This window comes from Phoxinus phoxinus (genome assembly GCF_949152265.1).
Source record: "Phoxinus phoxinus genome assembly, chromosome: 15".
NCBI lineage: Eukaryota > Metazoa > Chordata > Actinopteri > Cypriniformes > Leuciscidae > Phoxinus > Phoxinus phoxinus.
This window is the reverse complement of record NC_136890.1, coordinates 24,760,504-24,776,937: the sequence shown is the minus strand read 5'-3', so window position 1 is coordinate 24,776,937 and position 16,434 is coordinate 24,760,504. Positions and strand designations below refer to the sequence as shown.

The 16,434-nt window shown below is 37.3% G+C and overlaps 1 protein-coding gene across 2 annotated transcripts; it reads left to right on the top strand.

Annotated features, from left to right (window-relative positions):
* Nucleotides 1–233: 233 nt before the first annotated feature.
* Nucleotides 234–5,448, top strand: sec22bb (SEC22 homolog B, vesicle trafficking protein b). 2 transcript variants are annotated; one of them, XM_079636962.1, is made up of 6 exons: nt 234–464; nt 2,029–2,126; nt 2,236–2,345; nt 2,600–2,760; nt 2,867–3,013; nt 3,877–5,448. In XM_079636962.1, the coding sequence occupies exons 2-6, from the start codon at nt 2,109–2,111 to the stop codon at nt 4,029–4,031; spliced, it is 591 nt and encodes a 196-aa protein (XP_079493088.1). In that variant the 5' UTR covers nt 234–464; nt 2,029–2,108; the 3' UTR covers nt 4,032–5,448. The 2 variants fall into 2 exon arrangements, with proteins under 2 accessions (XP_079493088.1, XP_079493087.1); XM_079636961.1 differs by lacking the exon at nt 2,029–2,126.
* The last annotated feature ends 10,986 nt before the right edge of the window (nt 5,449–16,434 follow it).

The window sequence follows — 16,434 nt, the reverse complement described above, 5'->3', positions numbered from 1 at the left end:
AACCAGGCAATGATGGGTTAATTTAGGCAACCTAGTGTCAACTATTGTTGGATAGGACGATATAGCTACCCGGTAGACTGGTGAACACCCAGGCAAAATATTAGATAAATATCTCAGATCTAAATAATTAATTTATGTAATTCAAAAGCAATATATATAATCATATATAATCCCCAATCATATGCGGAACCACAGATAGTGGTTTAAAAAGTAAAACGCTGCGGGACAATAATACGGTGACGCCAAATATTCACGTATTTCCGGCCAGCTCAGCGTTGTGTACGGACTCCGGAGGAGTGTTGTGAAGCTGTAATCCAGACACAGATATTTTCACAGCTGTTAACCGCTCCACATACACCTGCTGTGTGTAAATCTGACATTACAGTAAAATGGTGCTGCTGACAATGATCGCGCGGCTGGCGGATGGACTGCCGCTGGCCGCTTCAATGCAGGAGGATGAGCAGGTATGAGCTCAGTGATTTATCAGATTATATAATGTACACTAGGCCTATGTGTGCTGTAGATGTGACAAATTAAATAGCAATGCCCTGAAAACATGGCGTTGTCTGGGATTGTAATCCGCAACAGCAGAGAGTTTTTAATCTGACCGTTATTAGCTCAGATTTCAGTAAAGGTAATTCGTCGTTGTAGTGTTTGTTACATTAATTTTAAATACTTTATTTGGAATCTAACAGTAAATATGTTGGCCTATCTATTATATTCGTCTCCATCGTTTATTCTCGGTTTGAAAGCTGTAATAATTGGTCACACAGAGAAGGTTCATTAATCATGAGATGGAAGCGTATAATTTGTGCTTTTGATCAGTAACAGCGCCCTCTTCTGTCTCGATTTGAACTCGCACCTGGTTTACTCCGTTTGTCTTCACCCTCCATATTAAATATTAACCTTTTTTTTAATAAAGTTTAAAAACAAGCAAATAAGTTAACAACATCATAAAAATATTTGATAACTATTTTCATATTTTATTCTTCTGACTTCATTTTCAAATTACTTGAGATTTATTTAATGGTATTTTTAGTCTTTTTAACATCGTCTATATTATATTAGGCCAGTATAATAATTAAATCGCATATAAACGCTCATTTTTCAGTATTTCCCATTTAAACAACATTAGCTTCTTTTTCCATATAGATTTTGTATGATATGATTTGTTCCATATAGATTTTTTATGTAGTCAAGCACTTTAGGATAAACCCCTAAATTAACGGTTTCAGGCACATTTCCTCAAATTCAATTGTACTTCATGTTAGTTATTCATTTAATAACAGTGGCGCTGGCGATGGATGCTATGAGGATTTAAAATGACTGTATTAAAGGATAATTCACTGAAAAGTTCTGTCATTTACTCACTCCCAAACCTGTACGCTATACCTTTCTTCGATGTAACACAAAATAAGTGTCTGTCTATATTTTTCAGAATGCTCATTGCTCTATTTTTTTCTGTACAATTAAAAAAATAAAGTATAGTGACCAGGGGCTTCACATCTTCTATACTCATACAATAAATTATATCTGTGTGAATTGCGTCTTGTATTGGTATTGTATGTTAAATCATCCCTAGTTTGGAATGACTTAAGGACAAGCAAACAATGACCAAATTTTCTCACTTATATTTGTGTGCGTATGTGCTATTTCTGTAATCCAGAGAACTATGTAGGCAGATATGTCCTTGTAGAAGTGCAAATTAAAATGATCTATTCCCTTTCAACAAAAAGAGTATGTGATTCGCTTGTCACTTCTCACTCAGTATTGTTTTTTACTGATTGACCTGTGACTTTTTATGTTCAGATGAACTTCTATAATTGCCCATAAACTGATTCAAAGCATCTTTTATGTATTTGCGTCAAACTCCACCAAAAAAAAACATTGTTTCTCATTTTTAGCTTGTAAAAACTCTGTTGTTGATGTTTAGATGACCAAGACAAAGTTTTGAGCTGTGGTAGATTTGTAAGAAATAATGAAAAAATTCTGTAGAGTTGTTCCAAATGGTGTTAATGTGTCTAATAGGTGCCCAGCAGTTTCATTACCTTTACAGCAGCCGTTCGATTAAGGTCTAACATCTTTACGTTTCCTCCTTTCATGCTGCCATGAAGGGAAGTGAAAAGGTTTGTTCACCTTTAGATTTGTGAAATCCCTCTGAAGAGGATTGAGTCAAATCATGTGTCAGTGTAAGATTAAGTGTGTTATCTAATAAATGTGCACTTTTGTTCTTAGATGGGTCGAGACCTCCAGCAATATCAGAGCCAAGCCAAACAGCTCTTCCGCAAACTAAATGAACAGAGTCCCAATCGATGCACCTTAGAAGCGGGGTCAATGGCTTTTCAGTAAGTGTACAATATATTAAAACTACACTGAAGCTGATCAAATAGTTGATCATAATAAGTAGGTTCAAACACAAAGTGCGCAGATCACACATCACGTAAAAAGCTCAATGAGGGTGCTCAACCACAAAGAGTTGCAAAAAGGAAGATATCTTACCTATAATAATGAGTAGGTAAAAATTGTGATTTCAAGATTTACACTCAAAAATATGTGATGGATAAAACCCGTTGCTAATAAAATGTGTCTCTTCTCAAAGCTACGTCATAGAGAAAGGCGTTTGCTATCTGGTTCTCTGTGAGGCCGTGTTTCCTAAAAAGCTAGCCTTCGGTTATCTGGAAGATCTGCAGGCAGAGTTTCATGAACAACATGGCAAGAAGGTGCCTACGGTCTCCAGGCCCTACTCTTTCATAGAGTTTGGTAATAGCCCTCTCTCTCTCTCTCTATCTCTATCTCAATATCCAGAGTTTCAGCTACTTCCTATCAAGAAACAAGCTTGTAATTCTGTCTTCCTATCTGTCCAAAGATACGTATATTCAGAAGACCAAAAAGTCATATATCGACAGCAGAGCACGCAGGAACCTGAGCAACATCAACACAGAGCTACAGGATGTACAGAGGATCATGGTGGCCAACATAGAAGAAGTTCTGCAGCGGGGAGAGGCCTTATCTGGTAAATAATGCTTGTGATGAAAACCCCCCAGTTTCAGGACATATACAATGAACTTATTTAATTTCCTCTCTCTTCCACCTGTAAAATCAGTTTTTTAGGCATGTCGAATATAATATTAAAGGTTGTATCAGCGATTGTGGGTGACGTCACTTCTGTTTGTGTTTGAAGCGAGATCCCAAACAAACCAAGTTAGCTCGCCCCTCCCTCCCGTTTCGTCCATCATGAAAAAAAACGATCATGCACGCGCATTTCTTAGCTAGAGCTACCCAAGTTTAGTCGAGCTTCACTCATATTATATCAAGAAGGATATTTTCACACACAGTTCACATCCAAACAAGTCAGCACTAGCAGCTACTCACCTGTCCAGAAGAAACAGTGCAACCTCGGCGTCCAATTAAAAAAAAAAAAATTTACTTTAATTTCTTTCCACCGTTCAAAAGCCTTCCCGATAACTATACGTGTCTTGGAATAAACACGATGGTATTCCCTCCCTCGCCCTAATCCTCCTCTTGGGGATTGACTCAGCCATATTCAATTTCTGAAGGATCATGTGACACTGAAGACTGGAGTAATGATGCTGAAAATTCAGCTTTGCCATCACAGGAATAAATTATATCTTAAAATAGATAAGAGTTATTTTAAATTGTTATAAAAATAAATAGTCAAATAAATGCAGACATGGTGAGCATAAAATACTTCTTTCAAAAACTTTGAAAAATCCCAATTTTTTTAAATGGTAGTCTCTCTATTCATTAAAGAAGTCATTGGCCTGAAAGGGTTTAAGATCCCTGAGCAAAACCTGCAAAATTGTGTACTGTATTTTTTCGATTTCTTCTCTTCACATCTTCATGTTTTTTCCTCAGCATTGGACTCGAAGGCCAGTAACTTGTCCAGCCTGTCGAAGAAATACAGAAGCGACGCTAAGTACCTGAACACTCGCTCCACGTACGCCAAGCTAGCCGCGGGTGGAGTCTTCTTCATCATGCTGATCGTGTACATACGCTTCTGGTGGCTGTGAGGTGTGACGGGTATGCGGAGGGAAGAGGGGCTCTTGAGAGGGTTACAGGTGAAAAGCAGACGGACTCTCAAATGACGACAAGCTCACGTTGTGTTTTGAAAGCCACAGCCTGTTCTTAAAGACTGTCGGGTCCGGCACTTTCCCCCCTAACAGGCCGTTGAATCCCTAGCCTGATCCTCACTGGTATCTGTTTAATGAACTACACAGAAGTTAGTCTGCGCTTGCTTGGTGTGTGTGTGTGTGAGTGAAAGAGAGAGAGAATGAAAGTGTGCTTTCCTGTTTGTCTTTGTGAAATCCCTCCGTTCATGAAAATGTATCTTATATACTGTATAACAGTACCATAGAGCAGCAGTGAATCCTAAACCTATGAATTAATGATTCAATAACAGAAGTATGTTAATTCAGTTTTGAAGTTTTAGCACATTATGGTTTGTAAAGAGGAGTTTGGGGGGCAGCTGCATTATTAAAGCTTTGGTACCCCAACTATCAGCACAAGATGTATATTTGTACTGTCCGCCCAGTAAGTCTCCTATCCTTAAATATACACTTATACAAGAATTCAACTCATATCTCTGAAAGCCTTATGAAATGGAGTGGTTTAGTAAGTCTTAGTTTGAATTTTGAACTTGGTGCAAAAGTTTCCCTACAAACAGCACTTGTACTGCAGTGAGGAGAATGCGGTCAGTTACTCAATACAGACCAGATCATTGCAACTAGTGTCGGGGGAGAGTGGTGGCCTGCCACTTTTTTCGATTTGGGTCAGTTGTAATCCAGTGCGGTTCAGAACTACATACAGTATTTCTGGATCTGACGTCCTGACTATTGCATGGTTGTTGATATCTGACTTGGGGTTACTACAGCTTTTTCTTTCAGTCTGTGGTGTACGTGCATTGAAGAATTAAACGCACATTAACCAACCAGGCATCCATGTACCAACCAGATGTGGCTAAAATGCTCATCAGAACAGTTTACTAAACCTACAGTATAAATAAAATGATTCAAACTCAGTTTTTCTTTTCTCTCTGTTTTACCGTTCACTCAGGCATTTTTTTATTTTTTTATTCTTTGGACTAGTATATACAAGTTGTAGATACACTAGTAGTCTCAATACAAGGTCACTGCCAATCATACCTAAAGAAAATATATTAGGGTTTTTGTTGCCAAAGTAGGCCATTAATTTTGTTTCATTTCACATGTATGTTCATACTAGTTCTCTAGAAGTACGATTGGAAAGCATGAACTTTGATGGGAATTTCTAACATGACACCCTTAAAAATTATGTGTTAAATGTCATGTGGTCTGGTCATAATTACTATTTGGGGACATGCAGTATTATTATTATCATTTAGGTTGTGTTTGCCACTATGACAATGGACTTCTCGTGATATTAATTATCTACCAAGCAATAGCTTTTGTTAAAAAAAAAAACAATACCTGAAATAGGAGATTTTACGTAACTTTACGTACTTTATTTTACATTGTCTGTAATGCATGTCACATGTAGTTACTATAGTAATTACTATAAGTTGTGCTTAATTACATGGAACTAAACCTAATCCTAACCCTATAAGTACATATAGTTAGTTATTATTACTCTGTACTTAAATGTATTATTACCCTGTAATAGAGACACCTTAAAATTAATTGTAACTCATTTTTACAGTTCACTCTGGCATTTATGTTTTTTAATCTTTAGACTAGTGGATGTCTCAATACAAGGTAACCATCAATCATGCCTAAAGAAATGGTATCATTGCCACAAATTAAAGGTATACTTGGTTTTTGTGTTTGCTGCTATGACAGTGGACTTTACCTGACATCAATCACCTACCTGAAGCAATAGTTATTTGTCCATTGCAATTGCAATTGTAAAAAAAAAAAAAGAAATCCCTAAAATACGACATTTTTACAACTAAGTTTTCAGTTATGGGAAGTAAAGGATTAATCTGAATCATGATAGCACGCCTATATCAATGTCTTTTAGATGTTTATGGTTTGGAATGGTTTGGTATGATTGTAGAAAACAGATGATTTAGGTGCAGTGTTCTTTAAAAGACACCTTGGAGACATAAGTGTGCTATCTGGGAATAGTATTTTATCTAGTAGGACTAACGCATCATGTTGGCCCCCATTAGGCGACCCGCTCCATGTTAAGCATTTGTGGGCTCTGTTTTTCATTTGACCGCGCTAGTTTAAAAAGGCGTTCTGTGTGAAAGGATGACTGGATCTCATGTGGTGAGGGTATATTTATTTTCATGTTGTTATATATATATATATATTCCTGGGATTCGGTAATATTTCAATTTGGATTTTTGTTTTTTTAAACTACATATAAATCATTTTCTAAATAGCCCACATCATTAGGCACATATTAAACCTCCAAAAAAAAGTAGATTTTCCCACCTCCTGTCAAAATTGCTATAAAAACAAACATCTACCCACTGTTCATGTGTCCCTCATAACAATTTAATAATTTAAAATTAAAAAAAAATTTCACATTTCTTTGAGACTGAAGTTAAAAATAGACACATTGTGTGTCTGTGGTCTCTTTATTTTTGTAAAAAAATATTGTACATTTAGATGTTTAACTAAAACCACAATGGACTTTATGCACAGCTGCACTACTTCCTGAACTTTAGCCAGCTCCTTTGTTTCCTGTCTATCATTATTGGACAAATTAATTAATCCAAGTGTGTCTGATTATTGTTGTTGGTCAGGCACACCTAGATTTAATCAGTTTGTCCAATAATGGCAGACAGGAAACAAAGGAGCTGGCTAAAGTTCAGGAAGTAGTACAGCTGTGCATAAAGTCCATTATATGGTGTTAGTGCTTAACATGTCAGGTGGTAATCAGCAAGAAATGGCTTCATTTTGAATTGCCTTCCCTATTTTTTCCAAAAAAATATGTGACAAGGTTGAGAATATGTGACGGGGTTGAAGACTGCAACCGGTTTGAAGGGAGCATTGCCTTCAATTTTTTCTTTTTTTTTCTTTCTCATACTGTGCCCTTCTTTCTGGATCAACATATCTGCATGCATAACACTGTCTTTCTGCTGCTGATGTGGCTGCCAATATTCTATTTATAACAAAATTATTAGTTGTCATGAATTTGGTAAATATATCTTTACTGAAACATGACTATTTTATCTTTTTTTAATTAAAATGATCCATTAATTAAGTGAAAAACTCAACCCTGTCACAAGTTTTCAACCCCGAAACAATGAGAAATATACATATATGTGACAGGGTTGAGTGTGACGGGCTTGAGGTTTTCTGCACAAAATGGCCACTGCTCCTTGTGTAGTGTAGGAGAGTAGACCATTTATGGAAGCAATGAAATAAGTACATTGTATATACTTATGGATTAAAATTAAAATGTGAAAAATAATCATTTTCCATCTTAATTTTTATGTGAGGATGTTGAGTTGTTAAGCTTGACAGTACCCTCCCTTGACTATAATAGGCCTCAAAAATATTAATAAAAAGTATGATACTACTTACCATCTTATGCAACACTGTTAAAACGGCCTGAGTGATGTCATTTCTGGTAAATGCTGTCACATATGGGTGGAATCTAAATTATTATAGGCGGAGAATAGTTGGCGTGACGGGGTTGAATTCTGACTGAGGGACATCACTTTATAGTCTGTTTTTAATAAAATATCTTGCTTTAAAAAAAAAAAAATTCTTAAAAAAATTATTTTTTGAAATCACAAGAAAGTAACAAATAAAACCTTACAACATTGCCAAAAAATTACACTGTACATTTTGTTAAATATTTTCTGAGTACAAATTCAGTGAAGTATGCTATCTCAGGGACCTGACAAAACGCTTAGTTTACAATAGAAATAAGACATTATTTTATGATAAAAACGATTGAAATGCAATGGTTTGTTTTGTATTCATTATAATGGACATACCAAAGTATTGTGGAAAACTTTTAATATTTAATTTTGGTGAGCCACCACTTTAAAAAGTCTGAGGGACTGAAATATTACCGAATGACGTGTGTGTGTGTGTGTGTGTGTGTGCGTGTGAGTGACTGAAATATTACCGAATCCCTGGAATGACGTGTGTGTGTGTGTGTGTGCGTGCGTGCGTGCGTGTGTGTGTGTGTGTGTGTGTGTGTGTGTGTGTGTGTGTGTGTGTGTGTGTGTGTTCCATGCACAACCACCAGAGTGCGCCAAGCTGTGAGCATACAAAACCTTCCTGTTCTCCGTTCTTGAGCTGGGTTTTCAGCAAAAAGGAAACCGAGAGAGATGATTTTAGAGACTCGATGCAAGGTGCTAACCATTTTTGCAGAGACAACGAAACGCTGACGTTCTTACCCCGTTATGTCTCCGTGTGTACAGGAAGTGGGTATAGCCAAAAAGAGAAGCTGCCACGGTAGCGTGCATCACCAACCACAATGCACAGACTCAACTCTTCACCCCTTAGTTTCTCTTTGCAGAGGGGGAAGTGGGAGTTTGCGGAGGCTGACCTGCTGATAAACAGTCAGGCCTTGAACTATGCTGGATATTTCTTTGTAGAAATTAATAGATATCTAACTTGTGCTGTGCTGTTGTTTATTTGTGGGTGCGTTTTTAGCAGCAGCTGTCCTTGAGGTTTGCAGAATAGTCTTCTCAGTTAGCCTCTGCATCTTTAGCAGTGTTCTTCACAATAACTTTTTGTATCAGGCACATGTAGATGTAGCTGATTTGTAATTCACGACCCTGCTGTCACCATCAGTTTGATCTATTTCCTCCTACACACTTTGTTACACAGAAAATATTGTGTTATATGGCTTCTAAGTGTCACTTCCGTCTAGACGGACACACTTGATGAGCTCAAGAGTTGATTGATTGAAAAAGTTACAAACCTAGTTAAACCATTCTCCCTTTGAGATAAAATGCTCTGTGCCATTATGACCTGAGAAAATGGTGTATCTGTTTTTCTATCTCACCTTCTTAGAAGACCTTTATCTGACACTGTGGGAAGCTGTGAGAAGAAGGGAAGTGTTTGCTTACTGTTGATCATCAACACTGCTTCAAAAGTTGCTCTAGTGTGATACAGACTAGGCCGGACAACAGTCAAGCGCTCATTTCCAAGATGGGGTTCAGATGAGGTCAGATTCAGAACTAATAGTTGTAATAAGGCCTGAGGCGAGGAGGGAACATTTTCCACTCCTATCTCTTGCTCTCTTTTCTACTTTCTTCCCCTCTCTCTTTTCTGTTGCCATGGTGGCAGGGGTGCGTGACAGTCATGTGAAAACGAAGCCGATTGGATTAAAATACTTGGTGTGATCAGGGGTCGTGTATGCTGCACATGTACTAAACGCACCGTAAACTGATTATGCACACGCACACACTGTCGCTGAGCAGTTTACAGGGAAAGTTAGTGAAATGTGTGAACAAGTGATTGGATGGTTTTGGTGAGGACTGGCAAACCATTCTAGTTATTTAGGTTATCTACCGTATTAGTTATTTACTATATAGGCCTATTTGGCTACACACACACACACACACACACATGTATGATTCGGAAGTTTGGGGTTGGTAGGATTTTTGGTAACACTTTACAATAAGGTTTCATTTGTAAACATTACTTAACTACATACGATTACATTAACTAACAATGAGCAATACTGCTACAGCATTTATTAATCTTTGTTAATGTTCATTTTAACATTTACTAATATATTTTACGCATCCGTTAACATTAGTTGATCTAATTATGCACTGTGAACTTTCAGAAATTTTATTAACTAACATTAACATAGGTTAATAAATGCTGTACATATACATAGTTAATAGTTTGTTAGTTATTTGCATTAACTAATGTCAACAAATGAGACCTCATTGTGAAGTGTTGCCATTTTTTTTAGTTTTTTGAAAGAAGTCTCTAATGCTCACCAACGCATGCATTTATTTGATCAAAAATACAGTACAAACCGTAATATCGTCAAATATTATTACAATTTAAAATAACGTCTCTATTTTAATATATATTTAATTTATTATTTAAAATTAACATATTAATTTCTTACTAAACGTGTAATGTATCCTACATGGTTGTTGCTATTACTTTTCTGCTAATCACTGCCTGGCAGGTGATAAAATTTGACTTGCTTTAAAGGAGAATTCAAGGCTCTTTTTATTTTTATTTTTTATTTTTTTTGTGATGACCGTGGCATGTAATACCAAGTTGCGTTGATTTATTGTATTTACTATGATATTTGGTGTGCAATATGGTGGAAAAGATTTGTAAGGGGTCCAATTCATTTTATTGAATTGATAAAGGTTGATAAATTACATCTAATATCTCATGAGAATTGTTTGTCAAGCCATTCTCATTTGTTATAGTGATGCTTTAACCATCATAAATCACACAGTGTCAGTATATTGTCGATCTTACCCACAGTGACGTTTTGTAATTGTAGTTCTGGTTGCCATATTTCTCACAGAATGCCTTGAATCTTAAGGCTTCCTCTTTCTCCTGCACGTTGTTCAAATTGACACTGTGATTTCACCTTTCTCCATCAGCTCTCCTGCTGTCTTGTCTCTCCTCCTGTTTCTTCTCTCTCACGCTCCCTCAATTCGCACCGCTGAGCCAGAGCAGCTGTACTCCAGTCTACAAGGGTTGTAAAAAACAGGGACGAAAGAGGAAGTTCTGAGGGAGCTTGTGAGTTATTGCCCCCCAACGTACACACGGGGGCCTGGGAACTGCCCTCCACCCTCACCAAGCCTGAAACAAGACTGACGGCTGAAGCTTGATGCCCCTTCACCCTGTGTACACAATCTCCATTACACACACTAAAGGGAGTGACCCTCGTACCGAGGTCACACTAAACCTCGTATGTACAACTCATCAGCCATATGGGAACGTATAGTAATGTGTCACTGTAATTAGGTTAGATCTGTAGGGCTACTTCATCTGTCCGATTAACATAGGCTTTGAAAAACATTTCAGGTTCAGTTCACAATGTGTGTGCATATAATGTTTATTACCACAGAAAAACATTTTATACCTAATAAAAAGAAAAAAAAAGCAAATTGTGCTGATATAGTAAGGCACTTAGTTAAGTAAACTGGTCCTGCACTTTGAATGTTCAAAAAGCTATGAAGCTTTTATTTCATGAATTCTTTCTTTCAAATGTTTTCTTCACGCTTTTAAATTAGTTGTTTAAAAAACAAATTGCGTGTGTTTTTCGGGACTACCTAGGCAGAGAATTCATCATCAATTTTTTTTCTTATTATTTTGCACCTTGTCTATACCATTCAAACATCACTGGAATTTGCGATATATGATATTGCTAACACATTTGAGCTGGATTTCACAGACAGGGCTTAGATCAAACCAGGATTAGGCCTTAGTTCAATTAGGACATTTAAGCTGATTTTTTTAAAGGTTTTTATTTTTTCCCGCACAAAAAGTGTTCTTGTCGCTTCATAAAATGAAGGACTATTTTAACAATGTCTTTACTATCTTTTTCTGGTCCTTGAAAGTGGTGATTACTTTGCAGTCTGTGGGGGGGTCAGAAAGCTCTCGGATCCATAAAAAATATCTTCATTTGTGTTCTGAAGATGAATTATGGTCTTACAGGGTTGAAACGGCATAAGGGTGAGTAATTAATGACAGAATTTTCATTTTTTGGGTTGAAGATACAGTGAAAACAGTTATTTTTGCAATTCTGTTAAAATTGTGTTGTATTTATTTATCAACTGTAATAGGTAGGGTGAATTCAGGTTGATTGGGACACCTTTTGCCATTGTGATGAGTGGGAAAAAAAGTGTCATATTCAACCTGAATTCACCCATAATTATACCACAGAGATGCTGCCGATAACTTATATTGAACCTGAAATGTTCCATTAATGATAACCTGTCCAATATGCCTGCAAATACAGTCATACGCTGGTGACTGCAAATGGCAGTATTAATAGTGTCCTATCTAGATTAGCTACGCTGCTGTGGGAGACTGTTGAAGTCGGAGGTGTGAATACCAGTCATGCCTGCCATCAAGTTAGATTTATGACACAATTAACCCATGGCAGGAAAAACACCAGACTCACTCACTTTACACTTTCCCCAATTGTCATGCATGCACTTACATGCATATGTGTCTCTGTGTATGCATTTATACTGCCTGTAATACTCAAATCTGTGTATATTTGCACTTCCATCACTGTCTCTCTCTCTCTCTCTCGTATTCCCTTTGGACTGTGTGAGATACCGAGCATAGAGAATTACTTTGACCTCAGTGCACTTTTAAACCAGTGGGACCAGCCGCAGAAAATCAAAGGGCGGCTTATTCAGCATGAGCTCTAAAACGATTTGCCATACCCTACAACTGTAACCCACAAACGCACACTCGTAATGGATCATCACAATGGTTCTTACATCATACCCTAAACAATTACAGTTGTGTTACAATGACATGGTACTTTTTCCTCAATTGTGCATCTAAGATGTACCTTAAAAAAAAACTAAACCATATTTGCATATATTTCACACAACAAAATAATGACTTCACAAATCATCCTGTTTTTAAAATGGTGTACCGCATCAAACCTCAAGCAATATGTTATTATTACTATTATTATTATTATTAATTAACATATGTATATGTATTGTTATTATAAGCTATTTAATTTACTTTGTCTTGTGGACTATGTCAAATTACTTAAAACAACTAACTTAAGCTATATATATATATATATATATATATATATATAAATTAGGAGTTTATTGAGGCAAACGTCGTAATTAATAGTACAAATGACTATTATTACGAACTCTTTAATAAAAATGATAAACATCTTACAGATTCTGCAAGGGTTATGTAAATATGAACTGTATGTGTCCGCATGCAGACTTTGACCTTGATGTCACTAATGGGTCTAAGGCTGAAATGGTATGGCCTTCGTTCTTCATGTCTGTAGGTCAATGCTCATAAACAAGAGCGCTCTCCTTTTCCCACAGTGCTGTATAAATAGCCCTCTCACCGTGTATGTGATGGCTGAGTAGACGTCACATTTGCAGCAGCAAATTCCGCGCACCTGCTCCGGGCCAAGACCCAAGGTCCGCTTACAGGACACGGACAAAATTCTCCCCCTAAGGAACCTCACTGCTTTAACTGTCAGCTCTCTCCTTACGCCTTCTTCCAGTAACTGTCTTTGCCCCTCTGTGGACAAGTTTTCATGCCAGGCTGTGTCAGAAGGGGCTGCAAGCCAACCCAGAGCCCTGGCCATTGTGAAACGTTGAGAAGTTGTGTGGTGTTGCGGTGATCCCAACACTTGCTCAAAGTAAACCAAATTCTTGAGAACTTGAAGATGACGTGGTGCGAAACCTCACAGCCTCTTTTGGGCCCTATAATTATTGCTGCATTACATTTCTTGCAAATGTTAAAGATTAATCAGTCATTTAAAAGGAGCTCAATGCACTTTATCACAGACATCAAACAGAAATCTAATTTGTAAATGGCAGATTATATGTACACACTTGACAGTATTTTTAGGTAGCCTAAAAAGGTGGTTACATCTAAACAATTTTTTTTTAGCCGAAATATTATTTTAAATGACTGAATCAACTTAACTTTGTTTTATTAGATGTAACTCATTTTAGAGCAGATATGGTATAAATAAACTGCATTTTCTTTTTTTTTAACCCATTTTTACTGTGAATTGCAAGAAGTCTGTGTTTGCTGTTTCAGTGAATCAGGGTTTTGCACCATTCAGAGTTAAAATAAGAATGCATTTCTTCTTTTTTTTTTTTACGTTTTTGTCTTTTATTGGATAGGACAGTATCTAGACAGGAAGCGTGATGGGAGAGAGAGAGGGGGAATGGGATCGGGAAAGGTCCACGAGCCGGGACTTGAACTCGGGTCGCCCGAAGCGCAACGGCGCTATATGTCGCACCTGCCCACGAGGCTATCGGCAACAACAAGATAACATTTTTAAAGCCTTGAGGTTTAATGGTTTATAGGCCTAATATACATTGCATTACCTATGTATAATTTCTTTAAATTGCAATACAAATGACTCTTTCTGTCATTCCTTTAAAAAAAATATAATTTCCTCGGTTGTGGCCAATTCGATTTCCAGCTCATGTTAAAGGGAAGTAAATCTTTAAATTTATAATTTTTACATCAGTTGCTTCTTTGGTCCATATACAGGTCATTTTCATATTCTCCTTCTGATGTTGTGTCTTTTACCTGTTAGCATCAGGTTGTCAAACGGTACAAACACTCCATTGTGTATAGGCACACCTTACATTCAAAAGAGCACAGTTTTCCAGCTTCATGTGTGTCATATTCATAATGCTGATGCAAATTACAGGCCCACTGCATGTCACATGGCTCATCACATCACAACAAACTCTTTCTATTTAATTCCCATTCTAGAGAAAAGATCGGCCTATTTTATTAACAAAACTATGCCATCATTGCAATGCCGGCATTTATATTAGATTTTGATGAATTACGTTTTGGCGGATGACTTATGTAGATCTGTTTTGTGTGTAAAAAGTCATGTGGTGACCTAATGTGATGATGCATGTTGTAAATAAATTGGAAACGATGAGCAGAAATGAGTTAACATGTTAAACTAATCCATGCATTGTCTTTTGCCTCACCTGCTGTCATCTAACTGCCTCTTTTCCAAAGGTTTGAAAAAGGTTTCTGAAGTAAACAAATAGTAGGGATGAGTTGCACACACACACAAAATCCCTTAATCGTTTTTATGTTACACATTTGGATTTGAAGATCTTAAGCCTTTGTGATCAACACTCTCTCATCTTACAGCCACTGCTACAGTTTTTGCTGGGCCATCCAGTTTATGTTGAAGTGTAAATGAAAGGTCACAGGAAGAGTGAGATAATCTACCACTAAATATACCCCTCACTTCCTATGCCCTCTCTCCCATTTCGTTTTAACGGAGTGATAGATAGATGATGCTTCCGCCAGATTTTGTCAGTATCTATATCTATATGTCTATCTGTATATCTGTCTGTCTATCTATTTATCTATCTATCGATCTAAGTTTCTCAATCTGGTAACTTCCTCCTTAAATGTCAGGGCTGAGTTGTTGGTGTGTAGTTTCCCACGCTGATGAAGGGTGGGCAGATGAGGTGGGGGGGTAGGTAGCCAATCGTGAGGCAATCAGTCTTCTGATGCCACCTAGCCGCCATATATCAGTGTTTTATCCGGCCCACTTGACGCATTACTACTGAGATAAATCACCCTTTGGATGGCAGGCCATTAAAAATTGTCCCAGCAGTTCCCAGATGACCTTTGCCTTATCATGGGTACATTCATTCATTTTGATATTTACATTTGCAGCCCTGGCATCAAGTGTCCATCAATCTGGGATGAAGGTTGTTCCAACTTTGAGAGGTCGTATAAATTTGAGGCCGGCCTAGGTGTTTTTACTTGCTCTGCCATTGACGTAACACCAAATATGCTTGTTGAGGTGCTCATCAATTGCTAAATTTACACACAAAAAAATTATGTTACTTGAGTTGACGTGCAAGAAGTGGCAGCTTTACTCTCTTCCCTTTACTATGGAAAAGATGCTTATCCTGCTCAGACATTTTCATTTTCTAGATGTTTAAAATAACAATAAATGAAACTAAGTTTTACAGATGGCTTCAGCTGACGCATTGCACAGATGTTTTTTTTTCTTTGCTAAATGAGCATAATCTGAGCTCAACGGCACAGATGGCACACCCAAAGATTGAAGCCGTTGTTTTTGTAGGGACTTTAGGGGAGATTCCAATCGAAACTCCTAGTAAAAATGAATAATAGGTTAAGTTCAGCGTGAAGCCATGAAATAAATGTGACGTTGATAAAACAAACAATGTTGAAATTATGCAATATTTTCAGAAAATATTAAATTTATGGAAAAATTGTTTTTATGATGTCAGCCAAGGCCACTCCAGCCCCCCCCCCCCCCCCCCCATATTGTAATAATCAAATTCCTCTACATTTGCAATATAACTAGAGCAGTAATTGAAAATCACATGATGTGCATCTGAAAAGGTCAGCCTTGAGAAATGAGCTGAGACCTGCAAGCTGTCTGGGTCTGGAAAAATAGGGAAAGAACAGAAAGTCTATGGCACCCTGGAGGAAGGCATTATGGCACAGCAATCCCTTTATTGCAGTCAGCTAGAGAAACCAAAGCTGGACCCCCTACAGGGAAACTGGAAGGGTTAATTTGCTTCATTCAATGCAAAGTCTTTCATCAGAAAGCAACTGAGGACATGAACAAAAAAGGGATTGATTTGTTTATTTTGCCTTTACAACAGGAGCCCATTTAACATAACATCTCAAACAATGGTGTCCACAGCACATCTTTGATGATCTCAGGGTAGATGGGTCTTGATTCATGACATATTTGTGTTAATGTTTTAATGTGATGTTGGTTGAA